The following is a 26536-nucleotide window of genomic DNA, read 5'->3' as shown; positions in this document are numbered from 1 at the left end:
TCGTCACTTTAAAGCTTTATATTTTACGGGTCATTGTGTACTTAATTCATTGAGCCATGTCTGCATTGACTTTGTACCTCTTTCCACCAATATTGTGCCTGGTACTTTGGCCCTACCCATAGTTCATGCCCTTAAAGAAGCTAGAAGCTAGAATCTGAGACGAACTTCATCTTGAGCCCCACTCGCTGGAGATTACTCCATCGCTGATCTTCAGCACTGCCCCGTTATATATCAGATGCTGCTGGTGTGGATGTAACATCAATTATCTGATCATTAGGCACCAACAATCACCAGCGCTTGTCAGTACGACTGAATAGTAGTAGCGACAGGGTCTAGACAGTAAGTAAAGTGTTTCACCAGGAGGCTAAAGAGCCTATCTGAACAATAGCACGGTCAGTGTCCGATTCATCTGGCGTTCCACTGGGCCCTGATCATTATATATACAATCCATCCTATAACTTAACATATAAGGAAACTGTTGCGAATGCTTTCTCATAATCCTCTCACACATGAATCCTAATGACCAATAACCAACCCAGGTATGTCTCACTAACCCCGTTCAAAGTCACAACATGTGAGCTCCTTCTGGCCCCATCCAAGTGGAGAAGAAAAGGGGCCCCAATTGCAAATAAGCAACAATCGCCCGTTAACCCAACCCATCCACCCGCTTCACTTATACAAAGTACTGACTTGAAGCTGACACAAAGAAAGAAAATTCAAAACAGACTAAGTACAACACAGCCACTCGCATTCACTTCCAGATTTGTTGGCATGATTCGTTGTTGTTTTTGTATCCCTGAACTGCGGGGTAACATGGCCAGATCACAGATTCAGCCTTGCGTACACCTTAACCTTACACTTTTATCTCCAGTGTAGAGCTTTCACTCCATCTCCCGAACCTCACCTATATCCCACCACCACCACCACTACATCTCAATCACCACCAAGTAGCACCATGCCCAAAGCTCCCCTCCTCAAGGGCCTCCTCCTCCCCATCGGGGAAATCCCCCTAGACAGCATCCACCCCGACCCCAACATCAGCTGCACAAAGAAGGACCTCAAAACAATCACATCCTATAACCTCCTCCCCAAGAAGGAAAAGAGCATGGTAGTTCCAGGTAGACCTCACTCTCCCCACCCTCAATCCACATCTACCCTCTTCCCCAGCATCCCCCAAACCACCACCCACCAATACTGAATAAAACCAAGGAACCCCCTCCATCTACAAACCCCCCACCACCCCCATGCACATCCCCCCCGACGCAGGAAAATACATCCTAGACCCCAACAGCCTCATCTTCCCCAACTGCACCTTGGAACCTCTCCTCCGCGCCATCACCACCACCACAACCACCACCGGCAAACCCAAAGTGAACCTCATCACAACCGACCTGATAACCGACCGGCGCAACCTCCGCCTCCTCCTCGGCTTCGTCAGCTCGAGCAAAAAACCCTTCCGAATCGACGTGGAAGTAATCCACTCCACCGTCCTCCTCTCCCTCTGGACAAGCAGCAAGACAAACTTCGTAGGCCAATTCCAGGGGTATGGCCACTCCTTCGAAAAAGCCTCGACCTGGAACCCCCGCTACATTCGCGGCAGCATCATCCATAACCGAGCCGTGCGGTATACCCTCGGCGGGATACATATCTTGCTGAGGTATGAAGTGGATGCATGTATGCCTGGAAAACCACCACCATCACCACCAGCACACACTCCCACCAATACCAATCACCAATCCCCCACTGAAATCAGGGTAATAAAGTCCGGCACGCTAGTGCATCCTAACCGAATCATCGAGATCAAAACCGGACCAGTGAGTAAACGCCTCGACAACTCGAAGAACCTCGAGCAGATGTGGTTCTCTCACACCCCGATTCTATGTACGGGGCAGTATCAGCCTGACGGGACGTTTCTGCCGGCAAGGGCGCAGAATATGGAGAAGGAGGGGAGGCTGGAGCAGTGGGAGAGGGATAATGAGGAGAAGATACGGAAGTTGGTGAAGGTGTTGGAGATGGTGTTTGAGGTGGTGAGGGGCGTGCCGCATAGGTGTGCGTTGGTGCATGATGGGGATGGTGTGTTGAGAGTGTATCAGGTTGATGAGAATGCGAAGGGGGGGTTGGGGAGGGGGGTGCCGGGGGACTTGAGGGCGTTGTGGGATGTGGATGTTAAGTAGAGGGGGTGTTGGGTTGTAATACTACTCTCATTGTGCAGAGAGTCTATGAGGCTGGGGGACTTATATGACGGGAGCTGCCACTCAATTACTGTCACTTAACTGCACTGATGTGTGGTGGTTGGGAAGATGATATATATTGCCTTGAGTCTCGATGAGACTCATCAATTCGTCCACCCCGTCAGGAACAAGTAACTGGCTACAGGCCAGCTACTTACCAGGACATAATCCAGGAGGAAAGAGGAGGCAACTCTCACATTCGATTGAGCAGCTTGGACTCTTGCAATAGTCCTTGAAAGAGCCAAGATGACTTGGATACTATTGGAGAAGGAGAACTGGCTGGTGGATAATTGCAGGCCAAGGCAACTGAAGAAGCTTCAGTTTCCTTCGTCCGTGCATCTATTCCTATCGTCATCTACTACACATCAAATAGATCTGACAATATTTCCATCTACAGTACGGCAAGGCATTGAAAATCATCATGTCTAGATCAATATTATGGATATCATACAAATCTCTATCCCGAGCCCGCTAACTTTTGCCATAACCAACCATCCCAGAATAAACAAAAACGCCTACAACAATGAGCGAAGAACACCGGTCTGCTCCAACACAGCCCGGCGGCTGGTGCCACCAACGGCATCTTTCAGTTCAACAGCCCGCTCGTAGTCCAAACAGGCCTGGACGCCCTCGTCGAAGCGGGCATCCACGGTCTGCAGCTGCTCCAGGGACAGAGTGTCCATGGGAACGTTGTGCTTTTCGGCCAGTGCAACGACACGGCCAGAGATGTGGTGACCCTCGCGGAAAGGCACGCCCTTGCGGACGAGGTAGTCGGCAATCTCGGTGGCAAGCATCTCCGGTGCCAGCGCGGCGGTCATCTTCTCGGGAATAGTAGTGAGGGTGGAGAGGACGCCAGTGGCGATCTGGATGCTGTCTCCGACAGTCTTGATGTGGTCGAGCAGGGGCTCGACACTCTCCTGCAGATCCTTGTTGTATGTAGTAGGGAGACCCTTGATGGTGCACATCAGACCGGCCATCTGGCCAAAGGCACGACCGGCCTTACCACGCAGAAGCTCCAGGCTGTCTTTGAGAAAGTCAGTATAAATTTGCGTGTTATAGTAATCATGGCACTAACCTGCGTTCTTCTTCTGAGGCATCAACGACGAACCGGTCGAGTAAGCATCGGACAACCGGACAAAGCCAAACTCCAAGCTGCTGTAGATGATCAGATCCTCCGCCCAGCGGGAGATCTTGAGCATGAAGGAGCTGCCCCATTGCATGGTCTCCATAGCGAAGTCACGGTCGGCCACAGCGTTCATCGAGTTGTAGAGCAGACCATCAAAGCCAAGCTCCTTGGCCATGGCCTCACGGTCAATCTGGAAAGGGTTTCCGGCAAGGGCACCAGTGCCCAAGGGACTGCGGTTGACGCGCTTGATGACCTCCCGCAGACGCTGGAGTTCGCTGGCAAAGGCGGTCGCGTGCGACAGGAGCCAGTGGCTCCAGCGGACCGGCTGGGCCTTCTGCAAGTGGGTGTACCCCGGCATGATGTAGTCGAGTTCAGACTCCGCACGGGCAATGGAGACCTTGACGAGATCGCACAGGAAGCTTTCCAGCTTGCGCAGTTCATCCCGCAGCCACAAGCGCATGTCCGTGGCAATCTGCTCGTTACGGGACCGGCCGGTGTGCAGCTTGCCTCCAATCTCCTTGCCGATGATCTCAGACAGACGGCGCTCGTTGGCAGTGTGAATGTCCTCGTCGTTCTCCTTGGCGACGAAGGTGTTGGTGCTCCATTCCTCGGCGATCTGCTTGAAGCCGCGCTCGATCTCAGCGAACTCGTGTGCGGTCAGGATGCCGTTCTTGTGGTTGGCCCGGGCGAAGGCAATGGAGCCAGCAATATCCTGCTTCCAGAAAATGCGGTCATAGGGCAGGGACATGTTGTACTGCACCATCAGGGGGTCGAGGCCCTCTGCAGCCGGAAGTGAACATTAGCCGCTGTCCCAATGGGAGACATTGAGGGGTAATCAGTGTACTTACGGGTGAAACGACCTCCCCAGAGCATGTTTTCAGCGACAGCCTTGTTACCGCTCATTTTGATGTGTGTGTAGTGAAGAATGGATGGTTGGAAGAGAAGAAAAGAAGAATTGACGATGTTGATAAAGGACAGCGATGGGACTGGCTGGCTGAATTAGGCAAGTCTGAATCACACCTGCCGGTTGTGACTGTGACTCCCGTCCAGCGACATCGGGGACGCTAGGCTGCTTCCAGATAAGCGCCTGGGGCCAATCAGCGCTTTTCATGACTCATCGCTGAGGGCTTCCCCAGTCACTAGACTAGAGGCACGTGATCACCCCGCGCACAGTCAGAATGCATCGAGATATCCAAGTTTACAGCAACAATTCAGATTAGAGAAAAGGAAGACTCGTATCACTTGTGGAATCGTAACATATCATCTACCTATGCTTATATACAAGTAAATGGCGTCTACGTTGGCAACCGCCTAGTCGATCGCCGTGAAGTAGCGCTTGAAGCGGTCGGACCGAGTCAAACGCAACTCCACAATGACCCAGTGGCAGCTCATGAGAAGACTGGGGAATCGCACAGTCCAAAAATTGAGATACCCTTCCGGTAAGCCGCCAATGTGTACTTTGAGATGCTCCGGCATGTCGTTGTAATGGTTGCGCTTGTTCCGGAGAGCTCGCAGTAAATCTAGCATCTTCGATCCCGTGTATTTACGCTGCTTGCCGAGATTGTCCTTGAAGTCCCGTGGCAGTAGTCGCAGGAAATCCATGTCCGGGCCCATCACTTGTGGAGCGACCGACTCGAGACACAGAAGAGCGTCCGAAGGAGGATCCCGCGGTTCGAATTCAAAGTGATCCGAGACATCGCAGAGGAAGCTGAGACGGTCAGATGGAGGCCAAAAGAACGGGTGCGTCAACACGGCGCTCGCATCGGGGCTAGAAAAGTTAGTATAAGCATGGCATGTAATGAGGATCGACTTACCGTCGTCGAGGATCGAGCGACAACATGGACTGGATCAGATCTTCAGCCTCGTAGGCATAATCGCCCAGACGCTGCAGCTCATCAAGGTTGTAGTTGCCCTTGACAATGTTGGCCTCACGCATAAACTTGCCATTCTTGTCAAACGGGTGACAGCCCCGCGTCAGAACGTAATAGTAGACACAGCCCAAAGAGAAAATGTCGATGGCTCGAGTAGCCCGCCGATTGGTTTGAGGGTCCACCACAGCTGGTTCTGAAGATTCGGTGTGTTGGGACTCGCTTCCCTGCATAGCCGGGCTCATGTCGTCGTCTACCAGCAATTCAGGGGCTCGCCAGCCCGAGGTACCTGCGGCATGTGCCGTAGTCGCGCGGAAGGAGCTTTGGTTGTCCTCGAGCTTCTTACACAAGCCGAAATCCGAAATCAGCAACCGCAGGGAGCGTGAGCCAGTACGTCCGCGAGGCATGGCCACCAGGATGTTCTGTGGCTTCAGATCGCGGTGCACGATTTTGAGGGAATGGAGATAACGAACACCTGCCACAATTTGGCGCAGAACGTCGGGCAAATCCAAGCCGCCCTGGACTAATTGCGGGAAATCCGATGGACGTTCAACCACATCCTGCAAAGAGGCCGGGCACAGCTCCAAAGCAATGTAGAGGAAACCAGCAGCCTGCTCTCGGCAGTAGTACCGGATCACATTGCCATGGTCATCACTTTCTTGCAACAGGCCCACTTCATGGGATGCGATATCATAGAATTCTACCAGCATGCGCTTGACAGCCACATCGCGTCCATCGAACGAGCCTCGATACACCACGGTCCCGTGGCTTCCGTGTCCCAAGACCACGTCAGTGTAAACCCTGAGACGGCCGATCTGGAGAACCCCATCCATTTCCATGATCTCATGCGACACTGTCCGGGTCAGCTGTACATCAGGTTCCAAGCGAGACTGAGGTTGGAGCTTGTTCACTTCCTCAACAACACGATCGGCGGGATCCCTCGATTCACTGTCGCTATTCGGCTTCTTACCCCGCCTATGATTCTTGCCACCACGACGACCGCGGCGAGCCTTCTTCTTAGGCTTTTCGCCGTCTTGTAGATTGAGCTCGTCCACATCGTCATCGCCATCTGGGCCTTGAGACGGTTCCCGGATGCGTACGCGTGGAGTGGTGTCGGGCGCAAGAGAGTTTTGGGATTTCTTGGGCCTTGGCGTCGAATCACCACCCTGCGGCTGCTCATCTGAAACATTCATATCGACAGTCAGATTCGCCATGCGGTTAGGGCTGGCCTCGCGTTTCAAATGAGGGCCTTCCACGATTGGGGTCGGCGGGGTAGACATGGGCTGTCCGTACGAGGCCATGATATTTTTCAGATCCAACTTCTGTTTGGCGAGTTCCTGAATGTGATGAGAATTGAACCAGATGAAGGTGCCGAAAAAGAGAAGCAAGAGCGTCACGAAAATGTCAATGGCATTATCCCAGCCCTTCCGTATGATGGTGCTGTGGCGTAGGGCTGGAGGCAGTGCCAGGTCGGACGAGCTATAGATCAACTCCCGAGGCGTATCGTTGGACATATCGGCGGATGAGGGACCAGAAATGCTGGGAATGTGACGGCGGACAACGCGTGGGCCGTTCAGAGAATGAACTCCTGCTAGTGCATCTTGTTGCTGCCTTGGGGTCAAGCTTGTCAGGGGTTGACCATGGCGGAGGTAGTCTTTTTCGTAGCATTGGGCCATCTTGGCTCTTCCGGTGACAAGCGGGTAGGTCGCCTCCGACATGGCATACCAGCCACCACCCTCAGTATAATCAATGAACACTCGTTCGTCACGATCGTCAAGCGTACCGTAGTCGGGGTCAGGAGGCTGCAGAGGCTGCGAGAGTAGAATAAGGGGAGTAGGGTCATTGGATGAGTCGGCGCTGACCGGACGAGCAACATCGAAGACGCGGACCACCGGACTCGAGAATCGCTGGGTGTATCGTGGCCGGTCCATCCGGGAATGATCGAAGCCGAGGACCACACCGTCGTGCATGCTGTAAATATGGCTTTGGTCCATCGTGCGGAGGTACTGGCTCTGGAGGTCAATATCCCGGTTGTTGGCCGTCCACTCCGAGTACTTGAGGGTGCAGATCGGATCACCGGTTTCGGTATTCTGGATGGCTACCGTGTATTCGACACGACCAAGAACTAGAGTACCCGAAGGAGATTCACATTCCTCCATATCCACATCCAGACCATCGACCTTACGACATTCCTGACCTGACGAGATTGGGCCTCTAGAGCTAAAGACTCGTATGATGTTTCCGGTGCGAGCATCAATGGTATAAAGGGTCGTTTCCTTCCGTGCCGTATAAGTAACAGCCGGGTCGGTCCCCGAGTAAGGCGTTTCGTCAACAAGTTCCTTCACAGTCAATCCCAATTTCTGGAGACCAGCCTCCGGCCCCGAGCTATAGATGTAGAGGCTTCCGCCCTGACTCGGCTCGACGATCCAGATAAAATCGTCCTCGGGTTGGGCACGGTCGAAGCTGGAGCGGTTGGCTCGGTGGTAGAGGCTTTCGACCATAGGGCTGCTCGGGACCTCGAGGGCCCAACGAGCGGCACCGGTCTTGCGGTCGCGTGCGTGAATGGAACCGTCGACGGTCGCCAGCAGGACAAAGTCCTCAACCTCCCAGTCCTGCAGGGACCGCGCGTGAAGCTGCGGAGCCAGGCCAGCGGAAGAGCTGCTGGCCTGGGCAGGAGGGGCTCGAACGGCGCGGCCAGAGCCGGCCAGAGCCAGGGTTGCTAGGGCGCTCGCATCGTTGGATTTCACGTCGAAAGAGGGGGGAGCATCAACGCCGGAGGTGAAACCGGTCGGTCGGAGGGGGACGGAAACGGTGGAGGAGAGCTCATGGTGAGGTTCATGCCACTGCTGCGGAGCAACAAGAACGGGGAGCAGGAGGAGTGCGACACTGGCAGGAAGGGTCGACCGGGCGCCAGGCAGCCGCCACCGCATGCTGAGGGACTCCAATACAGTGGGCCAGATGGAGAGAGAAACTGGAGAGTGAGGGATCCGATGGCACGGGGGGTGTCATCAGTTGGAAGGATCCGCGTGGGAGGAGCTGAAGCAGCAGGAAGAAGAATGGAGAGCAAAAGGGCAATTGAGAGGCAGCATTGAACGGATGAATAGGATGGAATAGAATGGATGAATTGGATTGGATTGGGGGCATCGAGGGGAGGCTGTGCGCACGTGACGTGAGCTGACGCGTTTGCGACTTTTGCATCGGGACGGGGATGGATTCCCGACACGGCTAGTCAATATACAAGTAAGACAAGGGGCATCCCTTTACTTCCTTGTTCACAGTGAACACTTGAACTGTATTTTATAAATAATAATATATTTGGAACAATAACATATTCATTCATTTTGCAGTCATATTCTACTACTCTACTTCCCTCGCTGATCACTGTCTCTTCTTCCCTGGTAGTGTAGCGATCTCTGTTCTTCCCGTCGCGGCAGATATCCACTCTACCCGCCCCATACTATTCTCCTGCGCGGGCCGAGATGGACCCAAATATAGCCAGTTCACACTTCACTCTGCAGCAGACAATCTGACTTGTTCTGACCTTGCAGTGCATATGCCAGCAGAGATCTTACTAAATAAGGAATGACAGCACCGGGTTGCGTAAGGCAGGGGAGAAGAAGTACATCACAGAAGTGAATGATTCATCATCACAAAGGTACTTACTTACTATCAAGGGCGTGATTGTGACTAAAGGGTCTCACCACACCGACAAACGATGGTGTTATCGCCACGGCCTGACTTGAACTCCAGCCACCACCCATATTAACCCACTAACTAGTTATTGTGTTATGCAAGGCTCAGTCACTGAGGTACTTAGGGTTGATCTTCACACAAAGAAGGGCAATATCTCGCGTAAGATGCACGGACGAGGTATGAGGGCAGTAACCCTGTCATGTAAGCATCCCTCGATAGCCCTTTGCTTGGCATGAGTATTAGTGTGCTGGGCTACAATGAGAGTTTCCCAGTGAAGGAGGGAGCTGAGATACTGAACCGGTGAGGAGAGCGGGATGGTAGTTAACATTGACCGTGTCCTGCTGACGGAAGACGGGCTTTCTCAAAATTCCAGCCAGGTAGAAATTCACACAGTAGTAATACACTGTCTGACTAACATGTGCACAGGGAACAAGGTAAAACCTGACAGCTGATCTTGCTGATCCCGTATTCTCCTTCGAGAATGCTGCTAATGGACCATACCCACCCAACTAGCCAAATACTAAAGTTTGCGGGGATAAAAGCCGAAATGCGGAGAGATGCACTGCACTGCACGGCGACCCATGGATGGAATTAACTTGACTGCTGCATCCAGCCGAGGAACCACATTCCTCTGGTGCAGTACGGATGCAGACGAAGTAGAGGGGAACTCCAATAGCGATTCCGGCATTCCACATGCGCTGCATTCCGCTTCTACCTTGCTTCGTATAACTACACTAGATCTATCCTGACAGTACTACTTTATTTTATCTTCTTCAACTTTACACCTCTATTTCCATCATCAACCTATTCCTTCATACATACCTAATATACTAAACAAACAACCAAAATGCCCCCCTTCCCCCAACCCCCGACCCCCTCCATCGACTGGACCAACATCGGCTTCAAAGTGCGCGACGGTATATCCATCCCATCCATCCCATTCCATCAGCACATCCCGACTTACCACTCCCCGTCAATCCACTAACTTGACTAAATACCAGTAAACTACCACATCGAATCCACCTACGACTCCCAAACCCAAACCTGGTCACCCCCCCAACTAATCAAATCCCCCTACCTCTCGATCCACGGACTCTCCCCAGCCCTAAACTACGGCCAACAAGCCTACGAAGGCCTAAAAGCCTTCCGCCATGCCAGCACCAACAATAAAATAACCATCTTCCGCCCAACCCTCAACGCCTCCCGCCTCTCCCACTCCTCCACCCTCCTCTCGATCCCCCGCATCCCCAGCCCCATCTTCCTCTCCGCCGTGAACCTCGCGGTAGCCACCAACGCCGAATACGTACCCCCCTACACCAACCCGGCCCTCACAGGAGGTGGCCTCTCAGCGCTCTACATCCGACCATTGGTGTTCGGCTCATCACCCCAAATCTCCCTCACGCCACCAGAAACATTCACCTTCGCCGTGTACGTCACACCCACAGGCCTATACCATGGGATTTCCGCCGTGGACGCGCTCATCCTGGAGGACTACGATCGCACGGCGCCAAAGGGCACAGGGAGCGCTAAAGCGGGGGGCAACTATGCGCCCGTCCAGAGACATAGTATGGCGGCGTATAAGGAGGGGTATGGGATTACGTTGCATTTGGATAGTAAGACGCGGAGCGAGGTGGATGAGTTTTCGACGAGTGCGTTTATCGGGGTTAAATATGGGAATGGGGGGGAGGATGTGACGCTGGTCCAGCCGGATAGTGATAACGTGATTGATTCTGTGACTGCGGCGTCGGTGTTGGAGATCGGGGAGAAGATGCTCGGGTATCAAGTGGAGAAGAGAAGTGTTAAGTATGAGGAGATACGGGAGTTTGATGAGGTGGTTGCGGCGGGGACGGCGGCCGGGTTGGTTCCTGTGAGGAGTATTACGATGAAGAGTCGGGGGGAGAAGTGGGGGTTTGAGTGTGGGGATGGTGGTGGTGATGGTGGAAAGGGGGAGGGAGGGCCGGTGTGTAGGAGGTTGATGGGGTTGTTGCAGGGGATTCAGACCGGGGAGGTGGAGGATGTGTTTGGGTGGAATTGGGAGATTAGGGAGGTGGAGGGGATGATGGGGAGGGAGAATGAGGGTGTTGGTGAGGGGGAGGAGAATGGGGTTAATGTGCCTTAGTTGAGATTGTGTCTGGTTGTTACTACTAAGTACTGGTATCTTGTTTCATTGTTCATTGGAACTAAACAATACATACATACAATGCACGCCAGATGCTGCTGCTAGGTGCACACGTCCAAATATCACTGAGATAAAGTATTCTCGCTATATCAGATAGAAAGCCGAAATGCCAACACAGTGCGCTTGACAATAATGTTGATGATGATACAACCACCCGGAAGAATCAAATGTTAAAGAAGAAGTCGAATGAGAAAGGTATGTTTAATCACTGTCGCTGTCGCTGCTGCTAGTCTCGCTCTCGCTTTCACTATCGCTGTCATCGTCAGACGGCGGCGAGTACACACTTCGCTTCTGTGGCAGCGAGTTTGCCGCCCGTTTCGGCTGCGTTTTCGCTTCCAGCTCCTTCTTCTGGTTCTGGATCAATGACTTTAGTGTCGTGCGCGTTGTGCGCGTCGCACTTGAAGGACGTGCCCATGTCTGTGACGGAGCTGGTTGCGAGGCTGAAACTTGAGTGGGTGTTGCGGTGTTGCCTTTCACTGGTGAAGAGGCTGTTTGACGGATCGCAGGCTTCTTCTCTTCCTCATCCTCGGACTCCGACTCCGACTCTGATTCCGACTCGGATTCCTCGGACTCTTCTGAATCAGACGACAGCTCGATCGGTGCCTGCGGGGACGGCTTAGGAGCCTTCTCGGGCGATTTCACCGTGCTTGCACGGGCTGGTGTTCCATCTGGTTTGGAAGAGCCGGCTCTGTGAACGGTTCTGCTCATGGGCGGCAGGTCCAGGTTGTCTGAAACTAGAGAGCTCTGAGGCTCGCTGGCAATCTTCGGGGAAGTGTCCACCTTGCTAGCTGACCTGGTCCGCATTTGCATAGGAGAAGACTTCTGAGGCTGAGCACGACTTTCCGAAGCTGGAGATTTGGTGCCATTCGCAGCTTTCGTGTCATGCGGCGTCGGCAATTTGGCGGCATCAGCGGGCTGAGAGCGTGGTGTTGTAGACTGCTGTTTCTTCTGCGGTGTGGCAGAAGCTGTCTTTGATTTCTGCGCAGCCTCGAGCTTGTCGACCTCTTTCTGAAGCGAGTCGAACTTACGCTGAGCTACCGTTTTCGTCTTTTGGTGCTTTTCGGCCTTCTTGAGAGCCGTCCATGCGTCCGACAGTTCCTGTAGCTTGCGGATATACGCAGCACTGCCTTTCTGCTGGCGTGCGGTCTGTAATTTAGCCTGCAACTCCTCTTCGTATTGCTTATCCTGCTCGATTTTCCTGTTTGCTTCTTCCAAGAGCTGGTCCAGCCGCTCTTTGGGCACAGAAGCAGGGAAGACCATAGAGCTTGGATCGGACGTCCTCCGGTTGGCGTCTGAACCCTTGGCGTGAGCTTTCGAGGTACTCTGAGGGTTCGACTTTGGCACTGGTTGAGACCCAGCAAATACTACCTCGTCGGATTCGGCGAACGATACTGATCGGCGCTCGGATGGTCGTTCAGCAGGGGAGCTCTTGCGCAAGGCGGAGTGCAAGTTTTTGACCTTATCAAGGGGGGCCTGGGCCTTCGACGGCGTCGAGTATGGGGCAAGCGATACTGAGCCACGGCGAATAGTAGGGGCGCTGCTGGGGATCTCCGGGGTACCATCAGGGGCCAAAAAGTTGGGTTGGGGGATGGCCGAGTCCTGGGTCAAACAGCGTGTAAGTCGGTTGTTAGGTGGGCTTTTTGTGATTCCCAAGCCTAGACCATGTTTTGGGGGCGCGGATGGGGCACGCATTAAAAAACTTCGGCGGGGGCTAAATCCAATTGATGGGGCTCGCGCGCGCTTGCTCGGAGTATACGGACTCACCTCGACTGTCACCGTGCCGTGCTTGTTGCCCTTGGGGGTATTATGTGTGCTTCCTGGCTCAGAAAGGCGGGGCTCCTTGCTCGGTTCAAAGTCGTCCTGGCTCAACTTCCTCTTGCGCGAGCTGGAATGCGGCTGTTCCTGCGTAGGTTCCACCGTATCGTACATATTGACATCGCCGTTCTGGAGCTTGTTCTTCTGAGCAGATGGGGGCGACATGTTCTCGTCATTTTCATCTCCTGTCTCATCTTCACTCTCGCTCTCACTGTCAACATTAACAACCGGGGCTGGCGGCTGGGTTTCAGGTATCTGTCGACGTTGGAGTGGTTTCCGAGTACTCAACGGCGATAGAGATCCATCAATACTTTCCATTTCATGCGAGCCATTAGCTTGCCCTTCCGTTGCCTGCTTCACCTGCTGTTTTGCAGATCCTTGCGAGGAACTGTGTCTAGATGCAGGGCGCTCTTCAGGCGTCGGGGTGTGCGACGGAGAATCCCCTAACTCCTGGCTCTGCATACGCTTATGCAAAGGTGTAGCTGCAATACTGCTGCCAATCTGGTTCTGAGAATCCTCTTCATGCAGTACCGACTTCTTCTCCCAAGGCGCAGGCGAGCCTGGAACCTCATCCTTTTCGACAGACGAAACAGGGATTTCTGACCGACGGTTCTCATAGGGACTCCACGCAGACGACCGTGCACTAGCAGAGCCAGCATTCGAATACTCATTACCCTCCTCTTCATGGATGGTCGGAATCTGATCCATCGCCTTCTTTACAGCCTCCTTCTTGACCTGGATCTGGCGCTCAAAGTTCTGCGCAGCGGCATCCCAGTCCTGGGTGACGGAGGGGAACCGCACAGGGGCATATTGACCAGGCTTCTGTATCACGCGAACGGTACCCCGCTGGTCGGACATATCTTGGCGTGCTCTGCCGTTATCGACAAACACTTCCGCGACAGTCATATCGGCATCGAGGTCATCGGATTCATGATCGTCGTCGAGGAGTTTCTTAATGTCCAGAGGTCTAACATGACGCGATTTAGCCAATCCGTCTGTAGTACACGTAACTCATCCCAAGCACGACAGAGTAGACAAGCCAGAGAGTCATGCACTTACTCCGCATTAGGTCTCAACTTCCTCCACTTATCCTGAATCAACCCAGCCAGTCCGCCCAGCGTAATATCCTCGGGTTTCTCAAGCACAAGCAGAAAAGCCACGGGTTTACCACCGCCTGAGCCATTAGCACTGCGGCTGGCGTCATCGCGATCGCGATCGCGATCACCGAGGATCGAGCGGAAGGAGAAGGATGGCGTAGGCGCAACCTGCTCGCGCGGGTAGACCTTGACTCGAAGACGTAGGAAGACCATATCGGCGGAGGAAGGATGGGATGCGCGCAATCGGTGTGTGTCAAACGGTTGAAGTAGCAGCAGCAGGGGAAGCTGCAATGGGCATTATCCGTGCAGCAGGTAAAGCGTGGTGTAGTGATCAGTTATATGATAAATCGTATTTGGATGGCGGGATGGATGGGGAAGGGAGAGGAAGCTGTAGAGGGAGGTCTGGAGGTGAGAAGGTGAAATTGAATGGCGGGACGGTAAGTGTCAGCGAGTAACACCGACCTTGGACCATGGGCCAGGGGATTGACAGGTGTTTTGTGGTCCCCTTCCTGCTGCTGCCAGAAGAAGTGAATCTATCGCTCTATCTGATGAATATTGTCGCCTCGACACCGCCTTATTGGCTCGCCCGCCGTGGAGCCTGCAGCGCGTCTGACCGCTTTCCAGATTAGGGCGGCGTGGCTGGTCTTAACTGGATTGGGAAATGCTATAGTTACAGGCTATAGAGAGCGGATTGACGAGTCAATTTGGGGTCGCGTCGATTTACATTGGCGTGAAAGATTGCTATCGTTCGGTGAGACGGACTCCGTCTCATATAAAAAGCAAAGCCAAAGCTAGAAGCATGTCTGTTATTCAATAGCTATCCCAAAGTCGAGTCCTCCGGCCGTGGAGCTCGACTCGCTCCAAACACCACAACTCCAATATCCCTCCAAGCCAAAAACTCCAAGACACTACACAAATATTAATACAAGGCCGCGATGCGCAATAAGCGAAACCCAGAAGAAGACCCAAACCAGCAAATCGCAGAGAAAAGAATAACAGCGACAGAGCCGTCTCTGCCTCAATGAAGCAGATTATGTACATAGTGAAAAGTGAAGATCTCGAATGTCGCTCAACCTCCATAGACCAGCCAGGTAATAGCACCAGCCCAGCCGCCGACAAAGAGGACGGTCAGGATAGAGGCCCCTGCACGATCTCCGGTTGTGATATCGGGCAGCTTATTAGGTGCATCTGTTGGACCGGTTCCTGCATTAGGGTTGCTTTGACTGGTACCGCCAGTGTCCGATGTCAATGGTCCCTGGGATTGGCCACCTTGGCTTTGCCGATGCGTGATCATATTTGACGAGAAAACACTTAGAGCACTCATATCATTCTCAAGCGATGTCTCGCCATCCCACTGCGCTTGGTACCACCGCCGCCCGCACTGAGTACCAGAGTCGCCTCCCGAGCATTGCTTCGCCGCTGCCAGGGCAGATTGTTGGATCTTCGGAATAATCTGATCGCTAGTATAGGGCGCAATGGCTGTAGTAAAGGTAAGCCAGGAGGACAAGAAGCCCTTGAAGCAGTCCTGATTCCGATCGCACATCATGTTAGGCTCGCAGGAAACCTCGGACATGACATTACTGCCGTATTCCTTCGGGAAGAACCTTGAGAAGGTACTTGCCAGCAGACCGTCGAGACCTTTCTTCCATTTGTCGGCGCCGTTTGTCTAGAATCAATTAGCATTGATCAAAGAAAACATCGAAGCAGAGATCAAAGGCAATAGCACTGACCAGATTGTACATGTATGCGGCGCCGCTGAGGTAGGTTCCATAATTGTACGTCCACTGTATATCACCGTGATCCTTACAGTTTGCCTCTGTAGTGGTCGTGTCGGCAATGTACCAGTCTTCCGTCTGCAGCAGAGGTGTTGTTGCACTCCAGTCCCAGATCTTTTCTGCCCAGTCGGTGTACGTATCGTTATTGGTGTAACGTCCCAGACGAGCGGCTAACTGAAACAAACCTCCGTTCGAGATGGCGTTCTTGGTGGTATAACCAGCCTGGTAGGGCCAAATCTGCCAACGCAGTCCACCCTGGCAGCTGGAAGTATCCCATCGGGGGACCTGAGTGTTGAAGACACCTTGGGCGAGCGACAGCCATGACGGCTGGCCATCTTGTTCGGGGTAGTTTAGTTCTGCAGCCGTCATGGCAGCTAGGCCCCAAAAGACTTGGTCGTCATTACCCAGATAATTACTATCGTTGGCTGGGAAGTAGTCATTGTCGCCCTTCTGCCAGAGCATACCCTGAGTGGTGACTTCATTGTAAGAGGAGTCGCCAGTCCAGTACCAATACTGAATCAATGTCATGAACATAGCACCGCCTTCCCACCAGGTATCGGGCAGCTTTCCTGGTGTCTGACCCGATTCGTTGCCATGATAGTAACTCATCATATTGAAGGCCGTTGTTCTGGCGGCATCTTTGATGGATTCTATAGTTGCGCAATGATTAGTTTCCGCACCTGGGTGCATTCTGCACAAGTCGGTCCACTTACGTTCATCGTTAATGTCCAGCTGCAGAGCAGTCACTGTTCTCTGAAAGAAGACAAATATGGTCAGAAAGACCGCCCATATCCAGCCGGGCACAACCATCGTCAATAGCCACAAATGCGAAACTTCAAGTGAAGGACGAAGAAGACAGCAGCATCAAGACGCGGATGAAGTGATGGAAAAATCTCCGTTGACGAAGACGGAACGTGGTGAGCGGAATGCGGAAGGGAGGGGGAGGGAGGTGGAATGAGGGGATCAATCACGTCCAGCCTTGCGACTGGGGATCCAAACGAGCGAAAAGACTCTAAGCAAGTGCTGACAGAGCTTGAGAGATCTTGACTAGACCAGTCAAAGCAGTTGACATGACAGACGACGGGAGAAGAAAAACGAGTGGTACAGGACCAGCTTGTAGTGGTGAGACTGCAGTGACGGCATCAGGTCACTGGGGGGGTGGTACCGGAGTGGGAGGGTGGTAATAAAAATCACGAAATGTAGTAGCAGTGGATCGTAACCCCTTCCGCTATGAGCCATGGGGTCGTATTCCATCCATCCCATGTTCAGGGACCCGAAGAACTACTAGCTTAGTCCGGCACACTGTCTGTGACTCTGTTGGACCCTGGGAACTGGAGTTACTTACTAAACTTTCGGGCTTTAGCTTCAGGGTCCAGCAGTTGCTTGTGGTGCCTTGGGGGGCCGCCGAACGCGCAATGGCTTGCCGCGGGGGATCCTGACTGGCTCGTTCTTGCGGGGGCGTGCCCCATCGATCGCCCCGCGGAATACTTCACTGGACGCTAACAGAACAATTATCATTGCAGTCAAGTGTTTTAACAAAAAGACAGAAGCAGCCTTATAAAATTATAGACAGGACAGTATTCGAGCGATGAGAAAATAATTAATATTATAAATGCTATATATCACCAAATAAGTCATGCGACCGACCACCACACACCCCTTGTCTCAAATGCACATATTCGGAGAAATAAGTACTAACTCACAGTCAGGCTGTCCCTCCCCCACAACATTAAAACGCTCACTAAATATAGGAAATCGCCCGTGTCAGTCTTGGCTGCTGGGAATGATCGGCCAGGAAATTTTTGGTGCGCACAACCACCTTTGATTTTGGATCCTCGACCGCTTATCATCCTTGGCGCAGATGCTGCTCTGACACAGCCATCATTGTCTAGTTAACTAACTACATAGTAATTAACACAATGGCCGGGTGTAGCTGCAATTCTCCGTGCCCTCGTACATTTGGGGCAATTTACCTACAGAATATCTATTTCGTCTAAAATAGCAGAGTACTAAGTCCTAGTAGTAATTTCAACTGGTGCTGTCGTACTTCCATTTTGTTTCTGCCTACTGCTACTCGAGGGGTGCCTTGTCCCTGTCTTTGAAGGAAGAGCTGGGATAAACATGAGTTCGTCATACTTGAGGGCACATGTTGTACCACATCAAATGATGGCAGGTCGGCGGCAGGAACACTCCCTTGACCCACATCGCACCAGCTCTAAACTCCCGTGTCTGTGATGATCAGAGTGCTGCAATTACTACACAGCGTAGGTTCAGGGACACTCTTACGCAGCCCCCCAATCGATGGTAAGCAGATCATACCTGGTCATGACGTGAAGGCAGCGAGAGGCAGCACGAGTGTCATCGCCTACGGAATAGAAAAAAGAAACATAAGCATATTCCCAAATCATTCGTCAGATGCTTTTTTTTTTTTTTTTTTTCATCGAAAGGTCTATAGCATGGTGATTACGCTCCCTATAGAGCACATAGTGGATGTATCTCTGGCGGGTTCAAATCAAGTTCACATTATTTTCCACGCTCACATAAGATTGGATATTGGATATTTACTTGACATCTCCCTCGTCCCTTACATACGCTCACGTCTACGAGGCGCAGCCCTGATGATGTTGTCGACACGCAGGAGAAGCTGTAAGGTGGTTAGTCTCAGTATAATCGACTTTACTTTATATATTCGAAGAAGCATCTCACCTCTGCAGCCTCCGACGCGGAGGACACTACCGCCTTCTTCAGCTTGTAGCTCTCCACAACACCCAACTCGCGCATGTCAGCAATGCCACCGCCCGGGGTGAGCAGATCCAGTCCGGAGCTGGTCATGCCGTTATTGATCGCCTGTCGTAGTCGCGTCACCAGGTCGCTGGAGTCCAGACCAGCGTTGTCCGCCAGGATGGTAGGGAGCTGCTTGAGAGCGTACGCAAACGCGTCCACGGCCAGCTGCTTCTTGCCGGTCGTGTTCTGAGCGGCCTGCTCAACGGCCTTAGACATCACCATCTCGGCACAGCCACCACCCAGGGTCACCCGGGGGTCCTTAACAGTCTGAGAGAGCACGGCCAAAGCGTCGTGAAGAGAGCGCTCGGCTTCATCGAGCAGCTGCTCCGTGGCACCACGGAGCACAATGGTGCATGCCTGACCGGCAGCCACGCCCGAGAACTTGATGAGCGTATCCTCGCCAATGATGACCTCCTCGATAACGTCGCACTGACCCAGCTTGACCTGTTCGGGGTGGTCGAATGTCGAGGCGATCTCACCGCCAGTGACCAGGGCCAAGCGCTCAACACCATCGAAGTCGGCGTGCTCAATGGACATGATGCCAGCCTCGGTGAACAGCTGTTCGGGCCAGTTGTAGATGAGTTGACGGTTGACGAAGCAGTTGATTCCGTGAGCCTTGATCCGCTCAACCTTGGCCTTCATCTTCTCGCGCTCCGCCTTCTCGAGATCCGCCAGCTTGCCTGTCGACTCGACCTTCACCCGTGCACCAAAGATCTTCACCTTGTCTGTGTCCATGGCCGTGTTGGCGACCAGAATCTTGGCGTTCTCCAGGCGCTTGGGCTGGTTCACACCGATCTTCTTGTCGAGGATGAAACCCTCGTCGAGGTAGGAGTCGCTAAGCTTGCCACCGGCCTTCTTGATGATCTGGATGTGGCTCAAGTCGGTCGAGCCACGGAGACGGAGGACAGCGTCACAAGCGAGGGCAGCGAACTGATCACGGTCCTGGGCCAGGACCTTCGAACTGAGGGTGGTACGAGCGATGGCATGGAGGTCTTTGCGGAACGACTCCATATCGGCACTACGGTCAACAGCCGCTTTCTCCAAAGCCTCCAGAGCCGCCTTGCTAGCTATCCGGTATCCTTCGATGATGGTCTGGGGGTGGATCTTGCGGTTCACGAGCTTCTCAGCCTCCCGCAGCAACTCCGCAGCCAACACGGTCACGGAAGTGGTGCCGTCACCGACTTCGTCATCCTGCACCTTCGAGATGTTGACCAGAACCTTGGCCGCAGCGTTGTCGAGAGCAATTGACTTGAGAATCGTAGCACCGTCATTCGTAACGAGGATATCTCCGGTCGACCTAGATCAGCCATAACATCAGTGTGGTGCTCGTGGGGTGCAACCCCGCTTAGCTTCACGGGTTATCCCACATACGCTGACTGGAGGATCTTGTCCATTCCCTTGGGACCAAGGGTGCTCTTCACCAGGTCTCCGACGGCGATGGCACCGACGAAGGCGGACAAACGAGCATTCTCGCCCTTCTCTTCGATGACATCGTCCGCAAAGATCTGCGTGGGATTGGCGAAGGACGCCTTGAGGGGCGGTCAGTATTTACTTAAAAGCGACGTAAAAAGTGCAAGGACATCATAAACAACATACCATGGTGACTAAATGTGGATGAAAGGATGGGCTACCGTCGGGGGAAAAGACTGGCAGCTCAGGGGGGGGATGCTTCTCCTGGACGGTGAGGACTCAGACGGCGAGGCCAACCAATGCGGGACAACCAGAAAAGTTCGCGATGTGGCCCGAGCTCCGCCGGCGGTGGCAGACCGCCCGGCCTTGCTCCTCCATCGCTTCTTGACCAGCGCTGCTAGCTTGGTCATCCCTTTATTTACTCTTGAATTGCCTTTTATTCTTTCTAAAATGCCTGCAGAGGAGGAACAAAAGCTGGCGACCAACAAGCGCCCCCATTCCGCCGTGGATGGCAGCGACGAGAATGGTACGTCCCCGATTGTCGGACCAGCTCCTGCGAGCTACCATGAAGAGAAGATGCGCAGTTGAATAGCTACTGACCAGCTCTTCTAGGAGACGACTCATCTTCCGACGATGACTTCGGACCGGCCCTTCCTTCCGCTGATGCACCGAAAAAGAAGCGTCGCAAGCTCCCTTTCGAGAAGGTCTACGTAAACGCGCTGCCCGCATCGCCGCGGTACTCCAAGTCTCTCATGCACAAGGACCAATTGTCCTTCGTCACCGTGACTCCGCATACCGATTTCCTCATAACCTCGTCCATTGATGGCTTTGTCAAGTTTTGGAAGAAGATGGCAGTCGGTGTCGAGTTCGTGAAGGAGTTTCGCGCTCACACCTCGGAGATCAAGAGCGTCAGCGTCAGCGCCGATGGAAGAAGCTTTGCGACAACCGGAGCAGACAAGACGGTCAAGATCTTTGATGTGATCACCTTTGGTATGCATATAAACTCTTTGATGTTGCCGCGACCGGGTATACTAACACTATTGCAGACCTTCTTGCCATGCTCACCCTCGAATTCACTCCGCGTTGCGTATGCTGGGTCCATCGTCGGGGCGCCTCACTGCCTTTGCTGGCCGTCACAGACGAAGAAAGCAGCATGATCCTGGTCTTCGATGGCCGTGGTGAAAACCAGACCCCTCTGCACACCGTCAAATCGATCCACCGCAGTCCTGTGGCCGCCATTGCCTTCAACGACGCCTACGATTGTGTCATTTCCGCCGACGACACCGGCATGATTGAGTACTGGCGAGCGGGCGACGGCTCCTTCGAGAAGCCTGACAATGTCTTCGAGCTTAAGTCCTCTACCAACCTCTTCGAGTTCCGAAAGGCCAAGTCAGTTCCAGCGTCGCTGTGCATCTCCCCGTCTGGCCAACAATTTGCCGCCGTCTCCTTCCCAGACCGTCAAGTCCGCGTCTTCGACTTCGCCACGGGCAAGCTCTACCGCAAGTACGACGAATCGCTGTCCACAATCACCGCAATGCAACAAGCCGGTACAGCCATATACCAGCTCGACGAGCTCGAATTCGGCCGCCGACTTGCCGTAGAACGCGAACTCGAGAACCCCATCACCAAGCCCAAGATCAACGTCCTCTTCGACGAATCCGGCCACTTCATCCTCTACGGCTCCCTCTACGGCATCAAATGCATCAACACCTACACCAACCGCGTTGTCCGCGTCTACGCCAAAGAGGAGCCCTTCCGCTCCCTCAACCTCGCCATGTACCAAGGCCAACCCCAAAAGAAGGGCGTCGTGACCGTATCCATGGCCGCCAGTGCCAACCCACTCCTCCAAGAAGCCGAAGAACGCGATCCAATCCTCGTCAGCACAGGTTTCGCCAAGGTCCGCTTCTACCTCTTCACGAACGACACTGAAATCTCCAAATCAAACCGCGACATTCAAAACGAACGGCCGCGCGAAGCCGCATCCGGCCGTGAAGCCGCCGCCCCGAAGGCCGCCGAGCTCGGTACCTCCGCCATCTTGCACACCACCATGGGCGACATCCACCTCCGCCTCTACCCCTCCGCTGCTCCCAAAGCCGTCGAAAACTTTACCACCCATGCCCGCAACGGCTACTACAACAACACCATCTTCCACCGTGTCATCCGCAAGTTCATGATCCAAGGTGGTGACCCGCTCGGGGACGGCACAGGCGGTGAATCCATCTGGGGTGGCGAGTTCGAGGACGAATTCTCCAGTCTGAAACACGATAAAGCGTATACATTGTCCATGGCCAATGCGGGTCCCAACACCAACGGAAGTCAGTTCTTCATCACGACGGAGAAGACGCCGTGGTTGGATGGGAAACATACGGTATTTGGCCGTGCAGTGCAGGGCTTGGATGTCGTGCATAAGATTGAGAATACCAAGACGTTCAAGGAGAAGCCAGAACAGGATATCAAGATCGTCAGTATAACGGTTACGTAGGGGGTTGTTCTTATTGTGTGGTTTGGTTTGGTTATTTTGGTTCTTGACTCATGGGTTCAGCGAATGCTTTGCATTTTTATTTACCACCTTTTTCTATATTATACTACTACCCTGTAAATTAGCACTCAAAGTATATCATTGAAGTCAGTACTGGAAAACAATGCTGTGCCCTTCTAGTGATATTAAGAATGTCCTCTCGAGTACACTATTCGAGCCATGGCAGCTACGAAAGTCCAGGGTAGAATGCTCTGATCAGTTCATAGTTACAAGAATGATTGTAAAAGACGACGGCCCTTAACAACCATCTAAACATCGTATGGTTTATATCATGTATTGCTGAGAACCTTTATGACCATTGAGTGGGTTAATAGTATAAGTAAGTACACTTGATATTCCAGTGTCCGTTCCATGATGATCAATATAGTGTATAAGTAGTGCTCCATAGGAGAAACATATGAAGGAGGAAGTACTACCTAGTACTATCCCCATGCGACGGAATCATTTGGGAAGTTGCTGATGCCAGTGATTTATTCTTGAGTTAAGGTTATTGTCAGTTATGACAAACATGCATTAGAAGCATTGGTAGTTGGTTTGTGAGAAATCCGATAGTATTCCCTATTATTGCACTGTTTTTGGGTTAGACTAAGGGTTTAATGAATTAGTGTTTAGAGATATAAATTTTTGTCATGTTAGTACTAGTATTCGGAGTAAGTAGTTTGACCCTGAAATGAACATAGTGATGTATTAGCAGATTGCAATATTGAATCTAAGGCACTTTGAAAACAGTATATTGTGTCACTTTTTGTTTTCATTGATTTCTGTTATTGCATTGGTAGGTGCATTCCCTGCTCAATCAAAATAAGAATCTTACAAATCAGTCATATATATATATTCGATCCTGGTCATGCTCCGAGTATAGGAGTATAAAATCGATGCACCAAAGAAAGCGAGCAACGGAAAGGACTATATTCGATCACAAGAGTCAAAGTAACCACAGCCAAATGAAAACCTGAACCATATTTATGCACAATCATTCGGAGCAGGTGAGGCAGAGAGCCAAAAGACGACGAAGAAGAAAAGAAGTGTAAGGGTGGGACGATAGGGAATCGGACTGAAACTGGACATGAGCTTCCCAGTTGAACCCCACAAACACGTGAACGCCAGGTATATGCAAGTTTGTTTCGCGAGCTGCGCGGATTTGTTTCCCGACTGGCTTTACCCACATCATGCCGGTACTAAAGATGTGAACGGCGCATTTCTCCCGCTCTCAAAGTAGGAAAAGATTGACACTTGAAGTAAAAGAGAAAAAGCAAACAACAAAAAGAAAGAAACCGTAATCATGCACGGAGATCACCGGTGAACTTCGCGAATTTCGATATCGCCCTCCGGGACTGGCTGGGCCTTCTGTAGACGCGACGAACTTCGAGCGGGCCGGGTCGTCGGAGCGGTGATATTGGTGCGCGAACTGCTGGCAATCGACTCGGAGTTTAACGTGGGATCGAATCGGCCGGGTCTGAACGAGCCCTGTGGGGGAGGTCCCGGTTGAGGCGAGGAACTGTTGTCCTGCTGACGGGCTGCCAACAGTGCGCTATCCGTTCCTGCCGTGTTAGTAGCGTGGTAGAGGCCAGGGTATTTTCGGTCATGGCGACGCTTGAGCCAGACGCCCACGACGGTGATGACGGAAAACGCGACCACCAGGACAATAACCATGATCACCCACTGGTAGTGGGTGGTCCACCTAGTTATGTTAACATTTGCGCCGGTACAGGTGGTCACTGGAGCGGGGGCTACCTACCAGGTCTGGGAGCGCGCATCTCTCGCGAAAATGGAGGTAGTGGTGTCTCTTGCGGCGAGGGTGTCCTCGGACGAGCAGAATTCGTCATACCATGTCCGGATCAACGCACGATCCGACGCACTGGGGCAGCTTTCTGTGCAGACCCCAGTCGGAAAATGAATCTGGTCGAGCAGAGCTGACTGACAGAAGCACGAGACGTAGGTCGCATGATCGGTCTGGGCGGCGACGGGAGGCACACACTCATTCTGGGCCTCCTTTAAGACCGAGCAGGTCAAAGCACATGAGGGGAAGTCGGACGAGGCGGCAGATGGGAGAAGGGTGACAGTGTGAGCGCGAACAACGGTCGAGAGAGCGATGGAGATCAAGGAGATATAGAAGAGCATGGTCGAGGTCGAATTGGCAGCATGGCTGAGGGTCAAGGCCCGGGGCCAACGTGCCATGACGAGGTATCTTGCGGCTGAAAGGAGGGCGGTGGGGACCGTCGGGGGGAGGAGAGAAATCGTTCACTGGGAGGTGCCCACCATGATATGACGATAATGATCTAGTCCAAGGCGAGTGAGTGGTGGTGGTGGTGGCGGGGAGGGAAAGAATATGATAATTGGCGATGGACGGGCGTAGCGAAGGTGGCAGTTGAGAGTGGTGGTAGTGGTGGGAGACCGAGTCGAACGAGTGACGGGATAGATGGACCGATGAGATGCCCTCGACAACAGCGGGAATAGGCGAGGGAGCGAAAAGGACCAGACAGGATAAGGAAACGATAGAATAATAATTACGAAAGGAGGGCAGGAAGAGGAGACAGGAAGATTGAGTGAGGAAGGATTGCCTGGCCGGTTGCGGCCGGAGGAGACACGGGCGGATGATGCTTACTGCCTTGGGGGTTAGTCCTGCTTAGTCCTGCTTCGCCCTGGTTAGGCCCACTGCGTAGCGCCGAAAATTCATTTGCGCCCGAAGTCCAGGTTTGCGTAAGAATGGAGTCCTTTACGAAGTCTTGCTGATGCTCTTTTCCTCCTCCAGTTTAGTTGCCGGTTATTTTAATCTATGGCCGCGCAGTCTGGACCCTGAACGCCTTTCTCGCTGATTTGGGCCCCATCGCATCTCATTCTTTTCTTCTTTTCTTGCCCCCCTCTTGACTCTATTCTGTAGTCTGTTACTTTCCCAGATCTTCATCTTCATCATCCTCAAATCTCAACACCCTGCAACTGGGATCCACTTGTCCCCATCTCCCTAACAGTACCTCGTTACATCTTCCTGCTTTCCGCGGACCCTTTCAGTCTTTCCCCCCTCAACCCTCGCCGCATGCGTCGTCCCGAATCCGTGGCTGTTGCCCTGTCAAACTGCCCTGTGGGTATCTTCTGCAGCACACTATTCCCAATAATCTGGGGCGCCTGGTTCCAAGCCCCACAATGCAACGGTGCCGTGATACCTTCACATCCAGGGTTATTGCGAGGGTGTAATCCTGGGGAAGTGTCTCAGAGTTATTGGCTTCAGTCGCCTCCTTGGATGACTGATGAATATCTGCAATCGCCCCAATCTATCAGTCGCTTTGCTCACCACTCAACAATCTAACATCTACATGACATGAATTCTAAGTTCACATTGTTGATATCGTTTGACACATTCCTCTGATTTGAGTTTAAAAGCCGTGGATCCACGGATCACTCTGGATGCCGGATGGAACCGATCTCCTTCATCCCCGGGCTGATCGGTCATTCCAGGGGCAGGGAGGAATGTGTCCATGACGCCACCAGGACCTGTCCCAGTGTGGCTCACCCGGTGCAGATAGGAGTAGAAGTACGGCTACCTTTAGCGATACGACTCCGCAGCATGCGCTGAAGCAGCTGAACGAGCTCATCCCAGTGACCACTCCAGCGGTGAGCAACACAGCTGACTTCAAGCAGATGCCCCGCGGGCATTCTAGCAAGCCAGAACAATTTCTACTAATGCGGAAATGATAAGCAAGGGCCATGTACCTCCTGATCGATCTGCGACCTATAAAAAGATCATTATACGGTCGGAAAAGCCAGGATGACAGATCCCTTGCTCGATCAGGCATCTGCCTGTTTTTGGAACAGTTGGCAAGAGCATCTAGGACTACTTATGGTCTACTAGGACCTCATGAAGTTATCAGATACAGGCAATGCGCATACATCATGATTTCGCTACAAGGGACTGATATCTGCGACTGCAGTACAGTGATACATCGGTTGATAATCCATCTCTTCGACTAATACCTTACGGCATAGGTTGCAACATTGCATTGGTACATACGGGTTAGCACGAG

General features: G+C 52.8%; 10 protein-coding genes across 10 annotated transcripts; 3 read left to right on the top strand and 7 right to left on the bottom strand.

Moving 5' to 3' along the window:
- Positions 1–670: 670 nt before the first annotated feature.
- On the top strand, positions 671–2174 carry BO87DRAFT_354409 (uncharacterized protein; the record flags this gene model as incomplete). The annotated part of the gene is made up of 2 exons (XM_025621284.1): positions 671–1118; positions 1210–2174. The coding sequence occupies exons 1-2, from the start codon at positions 956–958 to the stop codon at positions 2172–2174; spliced, it is 1128 nt and encodes a 375-aa protein (XP_025482361.1). The 5' UTR covers positions 671–955.
- A 482-nt stretch (positions 2175–2656) lies between these two features.
- On the bottom strand, positions 2657–4344 carry BO87DRAFT_354408 (argininosuccinate lyase ARG4). The gene is made up of 3 exons (XM_025621283.1): positions 4206–4344; positions 3307–4137; positions 2657–3255 (listed from the first exon to the last, which is right to left on the bottom strand). Exons 1-3 carry the CDS (start codon positions 4258–4260, stop codon positions 2747–2749), a joined length of 1395 nt encoding a protein of 464 aa, XP_025482360.1. The 5' UTR covers positions 4261–4344; the 3' UTR covers positions 2657–2746.
- A 245-nt stretch (positions 4345–4589) lies between these two features.
- On the bottom strand, positions 4590–8314 carry ireA (bifunctional endoribonuclease/protein kinase IRE1). The gene is made up of 2 exons (XM_025621282.1): positions 5172–8314; positions 4590–5125 (listed from the first exon to the last, which is right to left on the bottom strand). Exons 1-2 carry the CDS (start codon positions 8153–8155, stop codon positions 4669–4671), a joined length of 3441 nt encoding a protein of 1146 aa, XP_025482359.1. The 5' UTR covers positions 8156–8314; the 3' UTR covers positions 4590–4668.
- A 1071-nt stretch (positions 8315–9385) lies between these two features.
- Positions 9386–11037, top strand: BO87DRAFT_452933 (branched-chain amino acid aminotransferase; the record flags this gene model as incomplete). Its single annotated transcript, XM_025628521.1, has 2 exons — positions 9386–9835; positions 9920–11037. The coding sequence occupies exons 1-2, from the start codon at positions 9766–9768 to the stop codon at positions 11035–11037; spliced, it is 1188 nt and encodes a 395-aa protein (XP_025482358.1). The 5' UTR covers positions 9386–9765.
- A 261-nt stretch (positions 11038–11298) lies between these two features.
- BO87DRAFT_303139 (uncharacterized protein) lies at positions 11299–14222 on the bottom strand (the record flags this gene model as incomplete). The annotated part of the gene is made up of 2 exons (XM_025619234.1): positions 11299–13879; positions 13972–14222. The coding sequence occupies 2 exons, from the start codon at positions 14220–14222 to the stop codon at positions 11299–11301; spliced, it is 2832 nt and encodes a 943-aa protein (XP_025482357.1).
- Positions 14223–15078: 856 nt separating this feature from the next.
- On the bottom strand, positions 15079–16594 carry BO87DRAFT_302840 (glycoside hydrolase family 76 protein; the record flags this gene model as incomplete). Its single annotated transcript, XM_025619221.1, has 3 exons — positions 15079–15675; positions 15740–16434; positions 16498–16594. 3 exons carry the CDS (start codon positions 16592–16594, stop codon positions 15079–15081), a joined length of 1389 nt encoding a protein of 462 aa, XP_025482356.1.
- A 1629-nt stretch (positions 16595–18223) lies between these two features.
- Positions 18224–20261, bottom strand: BO87DRAFT_374564 (chaperonin-containing T-complex subunit CCT2). The gene is made up of 4 exons (XM_025622809.1): positions 20165–20261; positions 19940–20097; positions 18491–19865; positions 18224–18428 (listed from the first exon to the last, which is right to left on the bottom strand). The coding sequence occupies exons 1-4, from the start codon at positions 20165–20167 to the stop codon at positions 18369–18371; spliced, it is 1596 nt and encodes a 531-aa protein (XP_025482355.1). The 5' UTR covers positions 20168–20261; the 3' UTR covers positions 18224–18368.
- A 140-nt stretch (positions 20262–20401) lies between these two features.
- BO87DRAFT_405103 (WD40 repeat domain-containing peptidylprolyl isomerase) lies at positions 20402–22608 on the top strand. Its single transcript, XM_025625915.1, has 3 exons — positions 20402–20504; positions 20591–20968; positions 21025–22608. The coding sequence occupies exons 1-3, from the start codon at positions 20429–20431 to the stop codon at positions 22458–22460; spliced, it is 1890 nt and encodes a 629-aa protein (XP_025482354.1). The 5' UTR covers positions 20402–20428; the 3' UTR covers positions 22461–22608.
- Positions 22609–23810: 1202 nt separating this feature from the next.
- On the bottom strand, positions 23811–24695 carry BO87DRAFT_395103 (uncharacterized protein; the record flags this gene model as incomplete). Its single annotated transcript, XM_025625166.1, has 2 exons — positions 23811–24198; positions 24256–24695. 2 exons carry the CDS (start codon positions 24693–24695, stop codon positions 23811–23813), a joined length of 828 nt encoding a protein of 275 aa, XP_025482353.1.
- A 1187-nt stretch (positions 24696–25882) lies between these two features.
- BO87DRAFT_233636 (uncharacterized protein) lies at positions 25883–26532 on the bottom strand. The gene has a single exon (XM_025618782.1). The coding sequence runs from the start codon at positions 26306–26308 to the stop codon at positions 25943–25945; it is 366 nt and encodes a 121-aa protein (XP_025482352.1). The 5' UTR covers positions 26309–26532; the 3' UTR covers positions 25883–25942.
- Between the last annotated feature and the right edge of the window lie 4 nt (positions 26533–26536).

This window comes from Aspergillus neoniger (genome assembly GCF_003184625.1).
Source record: "Aspergillus neoniger CBS 115656 unplaced genomic scaffold BO87scaffold_8, whole genome shotgun sequence".
Taxonomy (NCBI): Eukaryota; Fungi; Ascomycota; class Eurotiomycetes; order Eurotiales; family Aspergillaceae; genus Aspergillus; species Aspergillus neoniger.
The sequence above is the reverse complement of the archived record's forward strand: the minus strand, read 5'-3'. Positions and strand labels throughout refer to the sequence as shown.

Bases quoted from the DNA above. Each gene is read 5' to 3' on its own strand.
- BO87DRAFT_354408 (XM_025621283.1), bottom strand. From the start codon at position 4,260: ATGAGCGGTAACAAGGCTGTCGCTGAAAACATGCTCTGGGGAGGTCGT. The intron at 4,138-4,205 runs GTAAGTACACTG...TTCCGGCTGCAG, and splicing joins CTGGGGAGGTCGTTTCACCC to AGGGCCTCGACCCCCTGATG. The intron at 3,256-3,306 runs GTTAGTGCCATG...ACTTTCTCAAAG, and splicing joins GCCTCAGAAGAAGAACGCAG to ACAGCCTGGAGCTTCTGCGT.
- ireA (XM_025621282.1), bottom strand. From the start codon at position 8,155: ATGCGGTGGCGGCTGCCTGGCGCCCGGTCGACCCTTCCTGCCAGTGTC. The intron at 5,126-5,171 runs GTAAGTCGATCC...TAACTTTTCTAG, and splicing joins TCGCTCGATCCTCGACGACG to CCCCGATGCGAGCGCCGTGT.
- BO87DRAFT_374564 (XM_025622809.1), bottom strand. The intron at 19,866-19,939 runs GTATGTGGGATA...TGGCTGATCTAG, and splicing joins GACAAGATCCTCCAGTCAGC to GTCGACCGGAGATATCCTCG. The intron at 18,429-18,490 runs GTGAGATGCTTC...ACCACCTTACAG, and splicing joins CCGCGTCGGAGGCTGCAGAG to CTTCTCCTGCGTGTCGACAA.
- BO87DRAFT_405103 (XM_025625915.1), top strand. From the start codon at position 20,429: ATGCCTGCAGAGGAGGAACAAAAGCTGGCGACCAACAAGCGCCCCCAT. The intron at 20,505-20,590 runs GTACGTCCCCGA...CAGCTCTTCTAG, and splicing joins GGATGGCAGCGACGAGAATG to GAGACGACTCATCTTCCGAC. The intron at 20,969-21,024 runs GTATGCATATAA...ACACTATTGCAG, and splicing joins CTTTGATGTGATCACCTTTG to ACCTTCTTGCCATGCTCACC.
- BO87DRAFT_233636 (XM_025618782.1), bottom strand. From the start codon at position 26,308: ATGCCTGATCGAGCAAGGGATCTGTCATCCTGGCTTTTCCGACCGTAT.